The following is a 17,637-nucleotide window of genomic DNA, read 5'->3' on the forward strand; positions in this document are numbered from 1 at the left end:
ACTTCTTTGCCTGTATTTCTTATATATCACTCTCTTACACTCTCGTCATTGTGACGTACCATCGGTCTCATCTGGTTACTTCCTGAAATTTGCATATGATTCTTAAAGATGTGTGTAGTGATTCTACAGGTGATATATTTATTTTAGAGTTCGATTTCCGCGTGACTCCGAATTATTCTTAATTTATGGACATGAGTGTATTTAGTTTCCTTTACCGAAAATTACAGACGAGAGTAATCTAAAATATTTAAAAAACCGCGATTAGGAGGAAGAGTAATAATTTATTACTAATCACATTTCATTTGTCTAAATTTTGATTAAAATCCAAATTTTCCAATAAAGCAAGGGAAATTCGTTAGTTATCGCATAGAGTGGTAATATATATCTTTTCAGACTTCATAGTATATTTAATTCATCGTTAATCATTTTGATATAAAAGTCGCTTTAAGAAATTTTAGGATAAAATAAATTTTTTAATTTATTTATTTATTTACTTAGCTTTTTTCTCAAAAGATGAAATAGCTCACAAAATTCAACTTGAGCTGCATTCAGTGTAATTAGCTGTTTCATTGAGACGAAGAATACTCTATTTTAAAACGAAGCAAGGCTATCTGCCTTTGTGAAAGGCTGCCATCGTCGGGCTTTCTGGAGGGAATTATTTCACATTTATATTACTTGAGCATGAAAGTCATGAGACCTTTAACAGCTTGTCCGTTCAAAAAGATGTGAACCAGATTGAGATCACAGAGCTCAGCGCAACTACCCACTTGGCCACGGGCAAGCCTTGCACTAACTATACTACTAAGTAATTGGGCATATTCGAAAAAAAGAGCTCTTTCCTTAATAAAAGAGAACAAAAATGTTATTTATGCACATTTTTATTTGGAAGAGTAAATTTTTTGCTGCCCTTTGATCTTCATATACATGGGGCGGCGGCATTTATCATATCAGGAGAAGAAATTTTGTATACCGTCGACATATGCTTCTGTCGCCAGTCTATTGGACGAAAGATCTATGTATTACTTCCATTACCTGAAATTCGCGGTGTGCGAGACAGTTGTGCGTGAGCTTTAAAGCAATTGCATCGCAATAGAAAATACATAATTACCCACCATTCCGCTACCGAAAACTTGCGCCAGGTGTGGTGCTACGCATGCTTACTGAGAGGACATAAAATATCGCTTGGGGGTCGTAATGACATTTTCGATATGATAATCAAAAGACAGTAATGATTTTTGGTCTCGCATCATGACAAGCGAACGACATCACTTTTTACGGCATTATATCCCATGATCAAACCATCACTCCAACACATATTGCTCAACGAGACTGAAAAGAGCTATTTATAAAAGCAGGGAAGGTTTCTGACTGATATTATGAACATGCTTCATAACAACGCTCGGCCACGTGTCGTCAAATCCACACGAGTTGCTTCAGAACTTCTAAAGGGAGATTTTAGAGCACCGGATCTCCAGTCCTGACCTCGTTCCCAGTGATAACCATCTTATCAGAAAATTAAAGTATTTTGAAGGGAAAAAAGGTTTGCTTACATCGAAGAATTCAAGTAAACAGCTACTATATTTTAAGTAGTGGCAGAAATGTTTGACAAAAGTATACAAAAACGTTTCCCAGTATGACAGATGCCTCCATGTCGTGGATGTCTATATGACGTAATAGCCAAGCTATGTATTATAGAAATAGAAATGTTTTGTTCAACTCTCTGCTTTCGTTCTTTTATATTTACCAAACGACTACTACCTCTTAATTGTATTACAAGTTTCTCTCGTCTTATAAGAATATCCTCTTAATATTTTTTTTTACTTTTAATACTTCTCTGCGATGTATTAACAAAAGTAATTAATTTGTCGCGAACTAGTTAAAAGCGTAAAAAATTTATCATCTTATTCAAATTTAAGATACTTCCTTTAGTGCGCCATAAAGCATTTTATTCGAAATATGAATAAAACCTAGAAACAAAATTTGATGCAAATGGGACGGTGCTTGTCAATAACTGCATTAACAAATAAATTTGCGTTGAAAACAACTTTTTATAAACTGACATAATGACTCTAAGAAATGAATCTCCAACTATATTTAAGCGAATTGCTTACTTTGCTTTGGTTGAAATACTGTAGCTATATTTCATTTTCAGGTTGATGCTTGGAGACTATTTTCCAAGGTTTCCTGCAAGCTTTTTTGTTTTACGTTTATTTAAACAATTTTTACCGTTACATGTATATTAGAACATTCATTTATTCTTTGTTCTGGAGGGCAATTTTCATTAAAACCTTTATTTCTATGTTTATTAGAATACTACCGTATTAGCAGAATTTTAGTATTCACATTTTACTCACTTTTTTAATTTTTTTGTGCTTTTCTATGATACAAATGCACGTATATTGCAGATGCCTGATATGCTTCAAATATTCATTAAGTTATCTTAAACCTGTTGCTTAACTCCGTGGCTACCACATGTATTTAATTTATCTGTAACTTTCAAAAACATGTAGCGTTGTAAAACTCCTTGCCTTTTTCAGGTTCAAACCAAAACGGTTCAGACAGTCCCTTGAAAATGTATAATTATTTAAACCAACAAATTGTTCTACCAAATACGTTTTAAAGAAGCTGAAGATGGTTCTAAAATACAGCAGCTGCCTTTTAATACAATAGTTTTGTTTATTTTCCATTAATTTGTCATATAATGTATATTCTACTTACACGTTTCAATACATATCTTTTAATTTAGTATGCAGTTCGTCGTGGTTGATTACCACTTCTGTGTTGTAACATCTCTGTTATATCACAAATGCTGATTTTCTAGTTAGGGAATTTTAAGCTTGTCAATTAAATAGCAAGTATAATTGCTCTTGGATTTTTCCCATACATTTTTAGATTTTCTATACATTCAAAACAGCTGCAGCTGTGAATGATAATGACAAATCAAAAAACATTTCTAACGGCTTATTTATTTATTACACTTTAATAGAGAAAATGAAATTATTTTATAGCTTTCCAAATTACACGTACGAGATTTGAATTTCTTAAACGGGTAATTATAATATCATAAGGTATTTCTCTAGCTTTCTTAACATGCCTTCGTAGTGTAGTGGCCATCACTCTCGACGCGAATTCGAGAGGTCCGTGGTTCAATTCTCGGCGAGGGCGTTGCTCAATTTTCATCTCCCCTACTTCCAATTAACCTAATGTCTCTACAAATGTAAGTATCATTTATATGTATACAAGTATGCTATAGTTAATTATGAACTTTTAAATTATTAAATTACATCTGTTTTCATTATTTCAACATTTTTACTTTCCTTCTAAATGAAACTGTTTATAACTGTATCTCCACTGTTTAGTATTCTTAAGAATTTCATTACTTCAGCATATTTACTTTCTTTCTTAATAATTTAAGGGCATTTCTCATTTTTCATCTTTCCTGCTTTCAAAAATGCTAATGCCTTTACAAAGTAATTCTAATAAATAATAGGAAACACATCTACTTCTTATCCTCCAATTAATTATCTCTAAAATATTTCAAGTTATTAATTCAGTTTATAGATTAAGTTAATAAAAAAGACGGTTTTTTCATAAAAGCAGTCTCGGTTTACCTTAAAAGAAATTTAATCTCCAGATCTAAACCTTGCGTTTAGCTGTATTCAACTATTCCATTTCATTAACCATTCTTCCCTGCGAATATCTTTATTTAGAAAATAATCTACAACTGAATGGTATATGTTATCACGAGAATCATTTTGCTAATTATCTAATCAAGTTCAGGCACACAAGTATAGCTAACAGAATGCTTCATTTAAAAGACGTGGAAAATGCGAACTCGTGAAAAGGATGTAATTCCAGACAATTAAATTCCAAGGTAAGTTGCATCCGTTATATAACTCGATCCGTTATATAAGTCGATATTAATTCTAACATTCTATAGCTATAAACAGGTCAGTAAATAATGCTCATAATTTGCTAGTAAAAGAAAAGAATGTAGTATAAAGTCTCACACTGGTGTTGACAGCTACGTAGTAAACAAACTCTTTCTTAAAAATTGAAGAAAATATCTTTTCTTATAAACGGATGAGGAGAACATTAACATAGAAGCTTCTTAATTACAAGAAAAATTTTAACTTTCAGTAGATTAACTGTCATCCATGATGAAGCTAAAAGTGAATGACTAAGCTGTTAAACTGCCGCTATCTTGTACCGTCTTGAGGTGCAAAACAATATCTACCAATATTAATGGTTTGGGGATATTTAGTCAAAAAACTGCTTTATTTTTGTCAAAATAGTAAATAATAATTTTATTCCCTGCTTAATAAAATTAATTTTATTATTATTATTAATTAATTAATAAAATTTAATAAATACATTAAAAAATAATTTTATTCCCTATTTAAAACTTGAAGTTTAATAAAATATCCTAAATTCAAGATACGAAGTCATTTTTTAAGAAAATACATGTAAACAAATAATAGATTACTGTAAAAAACTGTAAGCATTACATGCAAAAATATCATTAATTAAGCATATATCTTTGAAGTCTTATATCTTGTGCAGCAGCCCCACCAGGGGCGGAGTAATTAAGATAATTAATTCTAATAGTTATGCGAATAATTCGATCCGAGTTCGGACCCAGGTGAATGAACTGGTTGCATGGATGCTTTTCGTGATGTGTAACGTGAATACGAGACATAAATTCCTGCAAGAAGGTATCTCTCTCCCTTTATGCAGGTAGTTCTTATGAGCTTTGCTTACTCCTCTAACCTTACAAAGTGTTTAAGCATTCTTAGTTGATAACATATTCCTGTATTTTTAAAATCTTTCTAATTTTAATTGCATTGATAATTTGTCATTGGAAATATATGAGGTATCTAGTTATTTTTACTGTCGTCATAAGTTTCGCATGAAAAGTACCTATTTCCTTACCACTACTTATTGTTTGCTTTAAACTTATTCAAATGTTTTCGCCTCGACGCTAATATGATGTTTTTACTATATCTTTTATTATTTATATCAAGTCGCCTATGCATTAAAAACGTCCATTTAAAAACGCTGCTTTAGATATTCATAATGCATGTATATATATATATATATTGCCATGTTGCTACATTTTAAAAATATTTTGACCACATATCACCGACATCAAGCTGTTTTTAATTGCAAGGAAGTTTTAAACTGAAGTCTAAAAATAGTCAGATTTATTACTTTCGATATTTCGAAGAAGAAGCTACAAATTTAACGTAGTTCCATATTTTAGTAATTTTATTCAGCTTCCAATATTATTTATGATCATTAAATTACCCAGCTTTAGGCGAAAAGGAAAGTGAAGCTTGATAAAGCTAAAAATAAGAAAATAAATTGTTAGGCTGCTGTCATTTTGCGCCGTCTTGGAATAGAAAATTATATCCCCAAGCATCGCTTATATAGATCAAAGTAAAGGATTTTATTTATCAGTTTTAAATTCTTGTGAATATATTTTCGTAACAACGATTAATTCTTTACGTTCACTATATTTTTAACTTTATTGCTACTCGTAATGCAATAATTATTGTTATTCTTAACGTTATTGCTATGCATATGTAAAATTTCTTTTAACTGTATTTGCATAACATGTGCATTTTTTACACATCAAAAACGGAAAATTTAGATCCAAATAAATAATCCCGCTTCTTACTTAGAAACGTCAGAATTATAAATATTAATGATTTGAATGTCTACGCTTAAAAGTGTGTGTGTGATTATGGCAAAGCCTCGAGGGCTATCTGCCTAAGAGGAGGGATGCCTTCGTGGAGGACTTTCTAAGGGAAACTGGCTCGTATACACGTTACACATGGGGAAAACCACGAAAACGCCCATGCAGCCAGCCCGTTCGCGGGATTCGAACCTCGGACCGAACTACCAGAGTTCAGCGACTTTACCGCTCGGCCGCTGGTGGGCCCTACGCTTAAAAGATCATATAAAATAGTCAACTACTGCATAATAACTATAAATGTATCTGCTACACCGCTTCAGCTATGCAACCTCTGCTGATGTCTAATACCTCCGTCTTCTTTACTATTTCATAAAATTTCACTCCAACAAGAAGATTCTAATTACTAAGAAAACAAAGGTATTCTAATAAATTTCTCATTTGCACCTACAGCAGTTAAAAAACAGCAATTTTTTGCAAACTTTTATCAAAATCTTGATTTTTTGCAATTTCGAGTAGAAAACAGATATTATGAATCGAACATAATAAATATTTTAAAAAAAGTTTGTAAAAGGTAGCAAAATCTCTAGGAGCGTATATGTATGTATTTCAAGCATATCCAAGCATTTAATCTTAGTCTGTCTTTCACATCCAGAAAAATAAAAATAAGATATTTTATAAGAATAATAATCTAAAACAAAACTAACCGTTCTTTCGTTCAAGAAAACGGGAAAGAACCGTTCAATTGAACAAAGGTAAAGCAGAAATGAAATCTTCCTATTTTTTCCCAAAAAAGAAATTTTTCAGTTTTCGTTCCATTTTATACATATATAATACAAAAATTTTATATCAAATATTTATGAGATGCTTCGTGTATGTTATTCATAGATATATACACATATATAGCTTTTCTATCTTATTCTCTGTCTTTATTTCAGGAAAGAAGAAAGTTTAGAAGAGACCTGGCCAGCCCAAATGGTTCCACGGGCCACTTTGATGATCGTTACAGTGGGCCGCACTTTAAGGAAACATGCTTTCAAAAAACACAATTCAGATGCAAAATGAATAAAACTTTATTATTATACTATGATTCAAATACAATGAACTTTCAACTCTTAATGAAAGATTTGTTTATCCTTTCTATCAGTTAATTTTTGTAAATCTCGGTTTATGTCGACTTTGCATATCTTAACTGGTTTTCTAAACTGGCATCAGTTAATGAAACACGTGAGGAACTTATAAATTTCATCTTTGAAAAAAATGTTTCACACGGATCCTAAAGCACATACAACGCATCGTGCCAAATATCTAAAGCTGAACTGTGTCTCGGATGTAATATAAGTACTGTAAAAATTAATGTTTGACGTGGACGCAAAATTTTATTTCATTTCATTGTTGCATTGTAAATCAATAAACCCCATTTGCAGATTTTCAGGAACACTATTCCCGTCAACATGACACTGGCATGAAAATATTTTAAACATTTTATCATATTTGCCTAATTCTGATAAATGACTATCAAATAAGTTTCTTTATTTCTTTAGCATATTTCGAGAAATTATTAGGTTTGATTCTGATGAAGTTGTTTAACAGAGCAAAATATTGAACATTATTATTTCTAAGTTGGCACCAAATAACAATAATTTCTATTAAAACCTTTGGCGAAATTACAAGCGTCGATTATTAAATTATTTTGCCCTTACAAGTCCTTATGTAGCTGATTAAGTTATTCTGTTATATATGCTAAAAACATAGGTCTAACAACCAATCATCACTTTATTCAGGAGCAGATTCTTGTTTCTCGTTCATAAACGTATCTATTTCCTCCCGTAAATTAAAAAATCTTTTTAAACTTTTCCATGACTTAGCCATCTAACAGTAGTAAAATATATGATATCACTATATTCAGAAAATAATTCGCTAAGGAATACATTGAATTGCCGAAGCTGAAGAACATAAATCACCCTTGGAGAAACTATCACTTACTGGCGCAATTTATATTATATAAAATTAAGTGGTTTTTCTGTCGTTAATTTAAATTTTAATTTTTATTGTTATTTCAGATTTTCATTTACTTAGTACTTTGTATATACATGTAATGAAAAAACAAGAGTTTCAATAGAAATATAAAATCAACCAGCGCAGTCGTACAATTTAATGTGACGGGCAGCGTGTTAGCCAGGCCTCGTTTAGAATGTACGGTTTCGGCGGTATAAAGTTTTTAAAGTCGCAGATTTGTAGTAAAAATTGTGTTTATGCTTCATTTAAATTATTATTTTTTAAAAGCATATTTTCTAGAATTCTAAAATTACGAGGCCTATGAAGTAATTGTTAAAACGCATGCCATTCCTTGAAGTTCTTAAGAATTCTAACTAGTGGTGATACAAAAAAAACTAATTTTATTAAGAAAGAAGGTAAATATGCCGAACGGTAGAAAATGAATCTTAATTCGTTGCTCCAGAGAACTCGTTTCCACTGATTAATGGTCCACTGTCGGCGTGCTTTTCACCACATTAACCAAGCAGCATGGTTGGACGTTTTCATCAAAGCAGCACAACCATGTAAACCAGGCAGATGTGTACTACGGATGGTATTCATCGCAACAACATTCTCAGTTGCCTGTTGAAACTCCTGGAGTATGTGAATCATCAGTTAAATACAGTTCTTGTGAATTTCTCTGGACAGCATCCGTCGGTCCCTATCTCCCAATTTCACGGGTCTGCCGACTCGAAGTACTTGTAAATAGTAATATGGTAACTGAAACAGGTATATACATGTATTTACAAATGTCGAAACTTGGTTATAGATTTTAGATTAAAAATCCAATTTTTTGAGAATGTGGGATACATATGGCCTAATGTGATAGTCATCTTTTTTTAATATCTCGTACTACATATTCAACGGAACGATAGTAGATAGTTTCATTACTGGAGGCTTTGTTGAGGACGTTATTATTGATTCTGTTCAGGTAGTCTCGCACATTATCAGTCTTCAGATCCTTGTGAGTAACGACATGTGCGAAGACCAGCGCTTATATGCCTTCAACTGGAAAGCGCCATCTGTGCTTCCCCGTTTGAGTTACGCCTGTACACTGTATGATTAAACATATTTGTTTGGGTGTGTTTTATCACCCTTAAAATTTGGCTGATGAGTTTCGAATCACCCTGTATAATAAAACTTTGAACTACATATTAAACTTTATAAATTTAACTTTCTAACACTGATGCATTATTAAAGAAAGAAATTACTTCTGAACCATTATATTAACCATTATTTATAACCGAATTATCTTTGAAAACTTTCAAGGAAACATTTATATTATAAAAAATATGAATATTCGTAAAACGTGTTATTAACTTACGAGTCCGTGCGATTTTAAAAGGATCTTCACTATCTACTTGGTCTATGACGGGCTCCACCTTGAAACGAGCTTGTGTATCGTTGTTATGAACATAAAATGAGTATTTGAGAGCAGTCTGGAGGTCATCTGTGCCAGGCGGAAATATTGCTCCTACAAAGAAAACAAAGCTTTAACGTTTATTTCATTTACCGTTAAAGTTACATGTTATTTATGTGATAGAAAATGTACAAAGCAGTGACGAATAAAAATGAAAAACTTAAATTAATGATTAATTAGTGCAAAAGTCTTGCCATAAGTAATTAGTTTTTTAACATATATAATCTCTTCGTATATAGCACATGTACAAGACGTGGTTTATAAAAGTAAGTTAATTAAAACATTAAATACTGCATGCATAAATAAACCGAACAAAAACAGAGAACAGAAGTTAAGACTTGACAAAAAGGGAAAAGTTTACTGGCTAAGTCACGCCAAGGTTTTCCAAGTCGTTCTGCAAGCATAATCTACGGCCATCGAAGGTAGGACAGGAAAACATTAATGTTCCACATCTTCAGGTAACTTTTTTGAACACTCAAATAAATTATTTAATCTTACATTGAAACAAAATAGGTAATTTGCAGATATACAGTGACTAGATAAAAATTGAAATCCGTTAAAATTAATAAAAGAAAAAGACTCGTAATGCAGTCTCTGATAAATAGAAGGCAAGAACGTTTTGTTCTCCTAGCATTACAAGATAAAATACATTCGGTATTCCACTCAGATAAAAGCTTCTTATGATAAAAGAACTTCCAAAAATTCTTTGGGAAGCTATTATTGCTTTTAACTAATGATTAGTTGAAAGCAAAAATAAAACTTATTGAATGCATTCATTACAATAATTATATCAACAACGTTTTATCACTACAGATAATCCATAGATATCATTCATAATTTCATTATTCCAGTTAATTTATGCAGGAGATGTCTACGAGCTACACATATGAATATCCTACTATATGAATCGTTAATACCTGTGACGACCTTATATTATACCTTTCTATGATATTCTCGGCTGCTAATGAAATATTTATGAGAATGAATTTAATTCTTCATGTCTTCTAATATATTTATTAGCTTTTTTTTCAAATACAAGTAAATATGGCTGCCGTAAATTAATTAACTAAGCAAATCGGTTCAGAAAATATTTTTATCACTTTATGGTTACTTTTATTTTATAAACTCATATTAGCAGAATGTAGGATAAATTCTGAGCCACTTAAAATGCATGTCTTTGTTAAACGTTCAAGCTAGTAACAAGCAATCCCCAAAATACTTAACTATCATGTAATAATAAAATATTGTAGCACTACAATGAAGAGTTAAAAAGTTTTTATTATTTGCACGGATCTAGATTTATTTTTAAAACTGCAAATAGTACAATGGATTAAAATTGTGGTAAAAGTCATTTTTGCATTCCATATCTAAACTTAAGAAGCATCATCAAAAATTAACCATTCAATATGGACATAACTGACCAAACTCATTTGATAAAATGAAAGAAGCTTGCATAATTTTCTAGATATATTAAGATGGGCAAGTTCATTTGTAATAGGTAAATTTCTAAGCCTTTTTCCCCCTAACATTCCTAAATGTTCGATCAGGATTATCATTCTTTTTACTTCACGCGTTGTGAAATAAGAAGAATGCATATTAATATATGCAACAACTTCATAGTGAGTTGTACCATAACAAAAAGTAAAACATTGGGTTGAGTGCCATAGCAAAAAAGTGATACAACGGATTATTTAGTCAGTTTATGATTAGATCAGGCTTCCAAAAATTTGCACAATCAAGGAAATCTATACGCCACAAAACATTTGTAGCATTAGGAATGAAACTATGCTAATAGCATAAGAACCCCTTGTAGTACACACGGGACTTACACACACAAGTGCCGTTTCTCACCGAATGTAATGCTGACATTTAATTCAGAAATTTTAAGTTGCAAATCGAACGCATGTGTCTTACTTTTATTATTGCTTGTTATTTAAGTAAGCATCACGCGATTATTATTTATTTGATGATTTATTTAAACGATTAAACAATAAATACTCGTAGTTGAATGCATTAATCTGAAAATTATTTGCTATATGTTATTATCTTTAAAATAAATGCTACGGATTTTATTTCTAGAAATCATACATACATTTACTTCTGTTATCCTTCAAAACTCCTGATAACATCTTCACTCGTGAATATTTCATTCTAAGATAAATGACTTAATGCTTAAGATTCATCATTATTTTATGTAGCAGTGAAGTTAGGAGAAAAATGTTCTCGATAAAATAGATAAGAATACATTTATTAAACACTGGCCAAAGCTGTTTCGAATTTCGAAAGCAAAAGAGATTATTAAATAAAACACAAAGGAAACACGCTAAAATAAATCACTTTTCCTTATCTTAACATATGCTCATTAGAAATTTTAACATAAAAGGCTAGATGAATTTTAATATTCAAACTGAATATTCAGAGGTATGATGATAAATTAGATGCACGTAAAATATCAGGAGTAAAATCTTAAATAATGGCACTCACTGCTTTAAACATTTAGAAAACTGAAATGAAAGCACACTTTAAGAAAGGTGGAGGATAAAATTTATGTTTGTTTCACTCAAAGTGAGCTCAAAAATGAGTTCAAACTCGCATCTTATTCAAATGCATAAGAGTGAATAATACCTATTTGAATTGAATACGGTATTTTTCAGTTTTCATTATACAAATACAACTGACATGAGTAATGGATGTATGCATATAGAGAATTTTAGAAATATTGTAATTAAAATAGTAATAATTTAATATCTGTTTTCAGCGTAACATTAAAAAAAAGTCTGGCTGAAGAAATAAAAGATTAAAGAAGATAACAGGTTCAGGCATTAGCATGAAAGAAATAAAATTGCTTAAGTACAGAGCTTTCTTCAACTGAAATCTTAAGCAAATATTTTTAATTTCGAAGACGTTTTGCCTATATAAGTTTGAGTTCAAAAGGAATATTGTGACTGATTAAAAAGATGTATGACCTGTTGGTGGCGTCATTATATTAAAAGTGAAATTATTTGTAGCCTAAGTTGAAAACCAAAATTTTGATATTAGATATATATAAAGGAAATTTCAGCTTAAAATCAGTGAAGATAAGATTATAAGATCTGATTAATTTGTTTATGTTACCAATTTTAATCCCCCATTCAAAAACATAACATTATACTATTTTGTTCTCTCTCATTAGTTAGCTGCTCTTAGAAACTGAAATAAATCTGAAACTGAAATAATAATAAGAATAATAAACAGAAACTGAAATAATCTTAGAAAATAAAAGACCCCAGTCACATGTATGTTGAGCTTTAAATAAAATATATTAAGCTTTCGAACAGAGTGTATCATAGAACTTGACAATCTCAGTTTTTAATATCTCTGTGAAAACAATCTCTTATACAAATTGCTCATTATTTAACACTTTTAGATATATATACTTATTTTAATATATGAACAACATTCACTAAATCTATATATTACAGTACAGTTTTTTAAATAGGGTGAACATAAATTCAGCTTTTGCTTTATTAGAAAAAATTTTACTTAACGTAAGATTCTTTCATAATTATATCTAAACAACATGTTCACTGCTGATCCAAACTAAACTGAAAACCAATTCTTACATCTTTTTACCAAAATAAATTATGTCTGACTTAGTTAGAAAGCCAACTTTCAACCTTTACTGACATTTTTTCTTGTTTTAAGTTCAGTAATATGTTTTCATAATTGAAAGAATTTTCCTTACAAATAATATTAAATATTTAATGTGCATGTAATATATTTGAGCAAAATTTCATTTCACATTGTGAGGCATAAAAAAGGAAATATTAATTTAATAAAATTTCACTTGTTCAGAGAATTTCAAATGTTCAAAAGGTTTTAAAAACATCCCTTTGTATCACATTGTCACTTATATTCTCACAAGTGTTAAAATATTAAAAATTCGATTTCTGAAAATTTTATAACCTTCACTTGCTTGAAAAATGCAGCGCAGTATTTGAATATTAAAATAAAACACCCTTAGATTATAAAATACCTAAGCTAAAATGGGAGAAATAATTACGTTCTATTTTCCTTCAAAAATAAAAAAAAAGCTTTTCTAAGTCGAAACACGTGTAATAAAAAATTAATATCTGTCAGCTAACGTTAAGGCACACTTTTTTAATTGATTTAATATATTACGTAATTTGTTTTTCCTATCGTAAGATTTTAGAAAGCAAGAATTTTACATTTGCTTATGCAGCGCAATGTAAAATGCTATTAATGCCTAAAATTCAGATCTTTTTACACAAAGACAATTTATAGAGCAGTATAAGTAAAATAACATAACATTTCCTTATGGTGCTTATTCTAATTGAAATTCTTTTCTTGCCTGTGGAAAAAAATAAGCATAAAATGTACCATTAAGTTAAATGTATCACAGCTTTTCAAGTCTTTAAAACTATCCTTTTAACTGAATGCCACAATTCAAAATAAATTTTTAGAAACTTTTTTCTACTCAGCGTTATTTTCTACTAAAATCTCATCGTTCACTTTCACTTTTTATTTCACATTGTGGATAGTAACTGAAATAAAGTTCGCATCTTTTGCGACATTGAGAGTGGGGGGGGGGGGGGACCTTGAAATTTCTTCTTTTAAAATTGCCCAGAAGGAAAAGTCGTCCGTTTCATTTTCCCTAGTTAGAGGAGAGTTCGGTATAAAAAGATAGTTCTGAAAAATTAGTAACTTTTACTGGTAAACTAGTTGTACTAGACACAATTTTTTTGTAATTTTTTTATAAATTTGCATTGTAACGCTGAAAGGAATTCAAACATCTAACCACAATGGATAGAAAATAAATCAACCTGGTTTCAAATCTGAATATAAATTATATTCAGTTAAACAGAGAGTTTAATATATTGACAGTCATTGATCAACAGGAATTATATTTTCTGAAGTCTGATGTATTAGTTTCCGTAAAAAAATAATAAAACTTCAAGCATAACGGGAAAGTTATTTATCGATTTAGCTTTGTTAAAATACTTAAATTCTGTAAAAAAAAAAGCAAGTAAATAAAGAACAACATGTAAGAGCTATAAACATCAAATTTCTATTAAGAAACTGACTTAAAAAAACTCAGCTATTATTAGTATTTATTCAATAGGTATCGCTTCTCCAACTAAATAGCGTAATATAAGCATCATGCATATTATTAAATTATAATAAAAAAACACAGAAAATAACGTCTTCGCTATTACAGTTAATTTCCTGTGGGAAAATATAAGACATTTTGAAGACAAAGTTTACGTTGCACTTCAAGAAGCTAATTTTTTTTTAATGAATTTTGCATATTGATAAATAGGTATTATCACGTGTTGGTAGAAACCTCACAAGGAAGTTTTACTTTCTTTTGACGTGTGAAAAATGGAATTTTGAAAAACATATATCACGTAGTTCCTTGAAAAACGCAACTACTATCTAGACGCATCAAAGATAAGTATATAACCTTGTTTCCAGTAGGGCTAATGGTGTTAACAGAAAAAGTTACCTAAGAAACGTATAGATCCATTGTTTATCAATTAAAGAATATAGTTCAACGTAATACACAGGCAATACTAAAAATTGTATTGTGTCTACAATATACGGTTGTATGAACAAACAAAAAAGTAAAATGAAGGTGGAGAAAATTTTAATCAAATACCGTATAAATAAACTAAAAGAGATTACGAATGTTTATTCTAACACAAAAACACTTTATTTTATATGCCCTGTTTGGTTTACTGATATCAAAAGCAAAAACAGTTCAGTGATATAAAAAATAAGTGTAAACAAAATTGCTACATATTTCCAAAATTAAATAAAAAATAAATTTGCTTTTAGAAATCAATTTTCTTCGTCTCTCTTTCTCAAATTTAGATGGTATTTGTTTTAACTAAATTAAACGTTTTAATTTTCTGACATAATATTTTTACACAACTATATTCACAACTTGTAATTTAACATATACTTTTGTTGGAAATGATTGATATGTACACAGAACTTCTGTTAATTATGTTTTATTTGAGCTTAAGAAATCTTTGGCTACAGAAGAAAATGTCATTTCATTCTTGTCACATGATGATGCTCCAAAAGAAGAAATATCACGTGGTTAAACCTTTTTACTAAACGGACATCATATTTTTACCAACAAACTCGTTTCTAAAATTAAATGAATTCAATTAAGCAAACGTTAAGAAAAATTAAAAAACTTGAAAAAAGTCAATAATGTATTTACTTTAGTGAGCCTGTTTAAATTAATTTCTCCATTATACTTTTAGATATAAAACTAAAATAAAACTGACTACAGTCTGCAAGATGAAACGCTTACTAATTGTATAACAATTGAAGTAAATATGTCAAATGGGATGCAAACTACTCTTATCAGGCTTTTCGTTAAAATGAAAATATCCTCATTATTGATACAAAAGTAATCTTTGTACTTCATAATGCAACAGAAATGAAACGAGTGAAATACTAATGCTATTTAAATTCATGATAATTATCCTAAAACTATAAAATTAGTTCGAACAAAGCCAATGTTAAATTAATTTTTTTAAATAAAAGTATCCTCCCTTTTAGTGATGAATTTGCCTCTGGTTTTCAAAACAATTTTCTAGAACTCTCAATAAACGCACGCATAAAAGTTTTATAAAGTGTCTACTATACGCTTAAGTAAATCATTCATTTCAGTCTATAAAGTTGTGAGAATAAATTCAAAAGAGAAAATGTCGATAGTTTTTTAGCTTAGTCATAATTAAGGGAAAATTGCAAAATGAAACTGACGAAGGAGTTTCACTTATTTCTATTTAAATCAATTAATCGCCCACATTTTAAAATAAAATTCATTTAATGTATTTTATTATTTACATACATATAAAAGATTTCAGTGATAATAGGAAAATTCAATAAACAAGTCAGTGATCAATTTTTTTATTCACATTATAATTTCCTCTACACGAAATTCATGTGAACATTCTTACGCAATAAGAAAAAGATTTTAAACTATTATTTGAAACGCAATTAGATTTATATTTAAATACGAAAAAGGACATTATGTGTCTTGATCAAGCAATTTATTAGAAATTTCTTTCAGTAACAGAAAGACAATTATAAAACTAAAGATACACAGCCAGAAAAATATCCTTTTTTTTTCCTTTAAATGATTTGAATACTTAAAGACCCTTTTCATGTGAAAAGTGTTCTCAGTTTGAATCCCATATGTAACATTGTATGTACTTCTAAATTATTGCATTTGTTGCAACTAAAGCGCTGTTTAAATACTGCCTTTATGTAACAAATTATTTCGAAAACTGATGCTGTATTTTTCTCAAGTAAATGACTGACATGGAATTCTATTTGCAATTTAAAGTTATCGAAATAACAAAGAAACTTTCAGCTTTTTTTCAGGTAAAGAGAAATATTCTTAAAAAATGTGTTTTTCTTAATTACGCTTTTAAACTTTTAGAAGATGAAAGATCTTAAAAAAGGAAGCCTTATAAGAAGAAATATAAAACAAAAGACTTGCTTTTCAAGTTAGTATATAGAGCATTTTTCTCTCATGAGAATGTGAAATTAGCACGAACATTCAAAATCTAAATCCAGAGTGTTAGTTGAAATCGAAATTGCTAAATTGAGAGAAAGTAAATATTCCATAATTAATTTTGTATTTAAACAAACGAAATAAATTTCCTCAGCAAATTATTATCTTATAATAAATATAGAATGAAATTATTATACTTTTGCTTCATTTTCTACAGGTAGGTGAAATATTTTACTTCCTTTAAAATGTCGTTCAGCGCGAAAAATTTGCAAACAAGTGTTTTAAATCAGCAGGAAAGATGAAATACTAGTTATATAGTTTTTGCTACTACTAATTTTTAGCAAAGGTATTGTAATCAAATCTTAGTTGCGGATTTAGTGCGCTGACTACTTACTGAAAGTAAACATAATATGTACGCTTTCTAACACTGTAAGCGGCGAGAGAACAATAGCGTTTCGTAAAACAGGTCTTACCTATAGGTATCTTGTCCGGTACCGCAACGGTAACAACTAGCAGACAGGTGGTAATCACTATTCTTCCCGGCAACATCTGGCCTGAGGATTGACGGCTGCTGCTGCTGGGAGAAACCGTCGGCATTCTGAGCTTCAGCTACGGAGAACAGAAGATGTCTCTAATAGACCCTACAACTACTCCGCCCTACTCTCAGCGAATAGCTCCCTATCAACTTTGCGTTGTGAAAACTCAGGTTGCCATGCTTGATCTGATGGCGCCAAAAAAAGGTGATAAATGCGCCAAAAGAGCATCCCTTCCTCTTCGAATACCTAATATGGATTTCGACATCATGCTAAAGTAAAATGGATTTCAAATTACAATAAAAGTAACCACTATTACTGAAGAATAGTTTCTATTTTGTAGTTAATGGGATTTTATTTCTATACTTTTTCTTTCAACGCAATATCTTAGAATTTTAAACGCAACTGTACGCAA

The 17,637-nt window shown here is 30.1% G+C and overlaps 1 protein-coding gene across 1 annotated transcript; it reads right to left on the reverse strand.

The window, feature by feature from the left end:
- Window positions 1-8,854: 8,854 nt before the first annotated feature.
- LOC118188277 (glutamate receptor 1-like) lies at window positions 8,855-17,416 on the reverse strand. Its single transcript, XM_035358689.2, has 3 exons — window positions 17,163-17,416; window positions 9,057-9,206; window positions 8,855-8,859 (listed from the first exon to the last, which is right to left on the reverse strand). Exons 1-3 carry the CDS (start codon window positions 17,284-17,286, stop codon window positions 8,855-8,857), a joined length of 279 nt encoding a protein of 92 aa, XP_035214580.2. The 5' UTR covers window positions 17,287-17,416.
- Between the last annotated feature and the right edge of the window lie 221 nt (window positions 17,417-17,637).

This window comes from Stegodyphus dumicola, chromosome X1, assembly GCF_044657685.1.
Source record: "Stegodyphus dumicola isolate Sdum_Otavi_A_Nest chromosome X1, ASM4465768v1".
NCBI lineage: Eukaryota > Metazoa > Arthropoda > Arachnida > Araneae > Eresidae > Stegodyphus > Stegodyphus dumicola.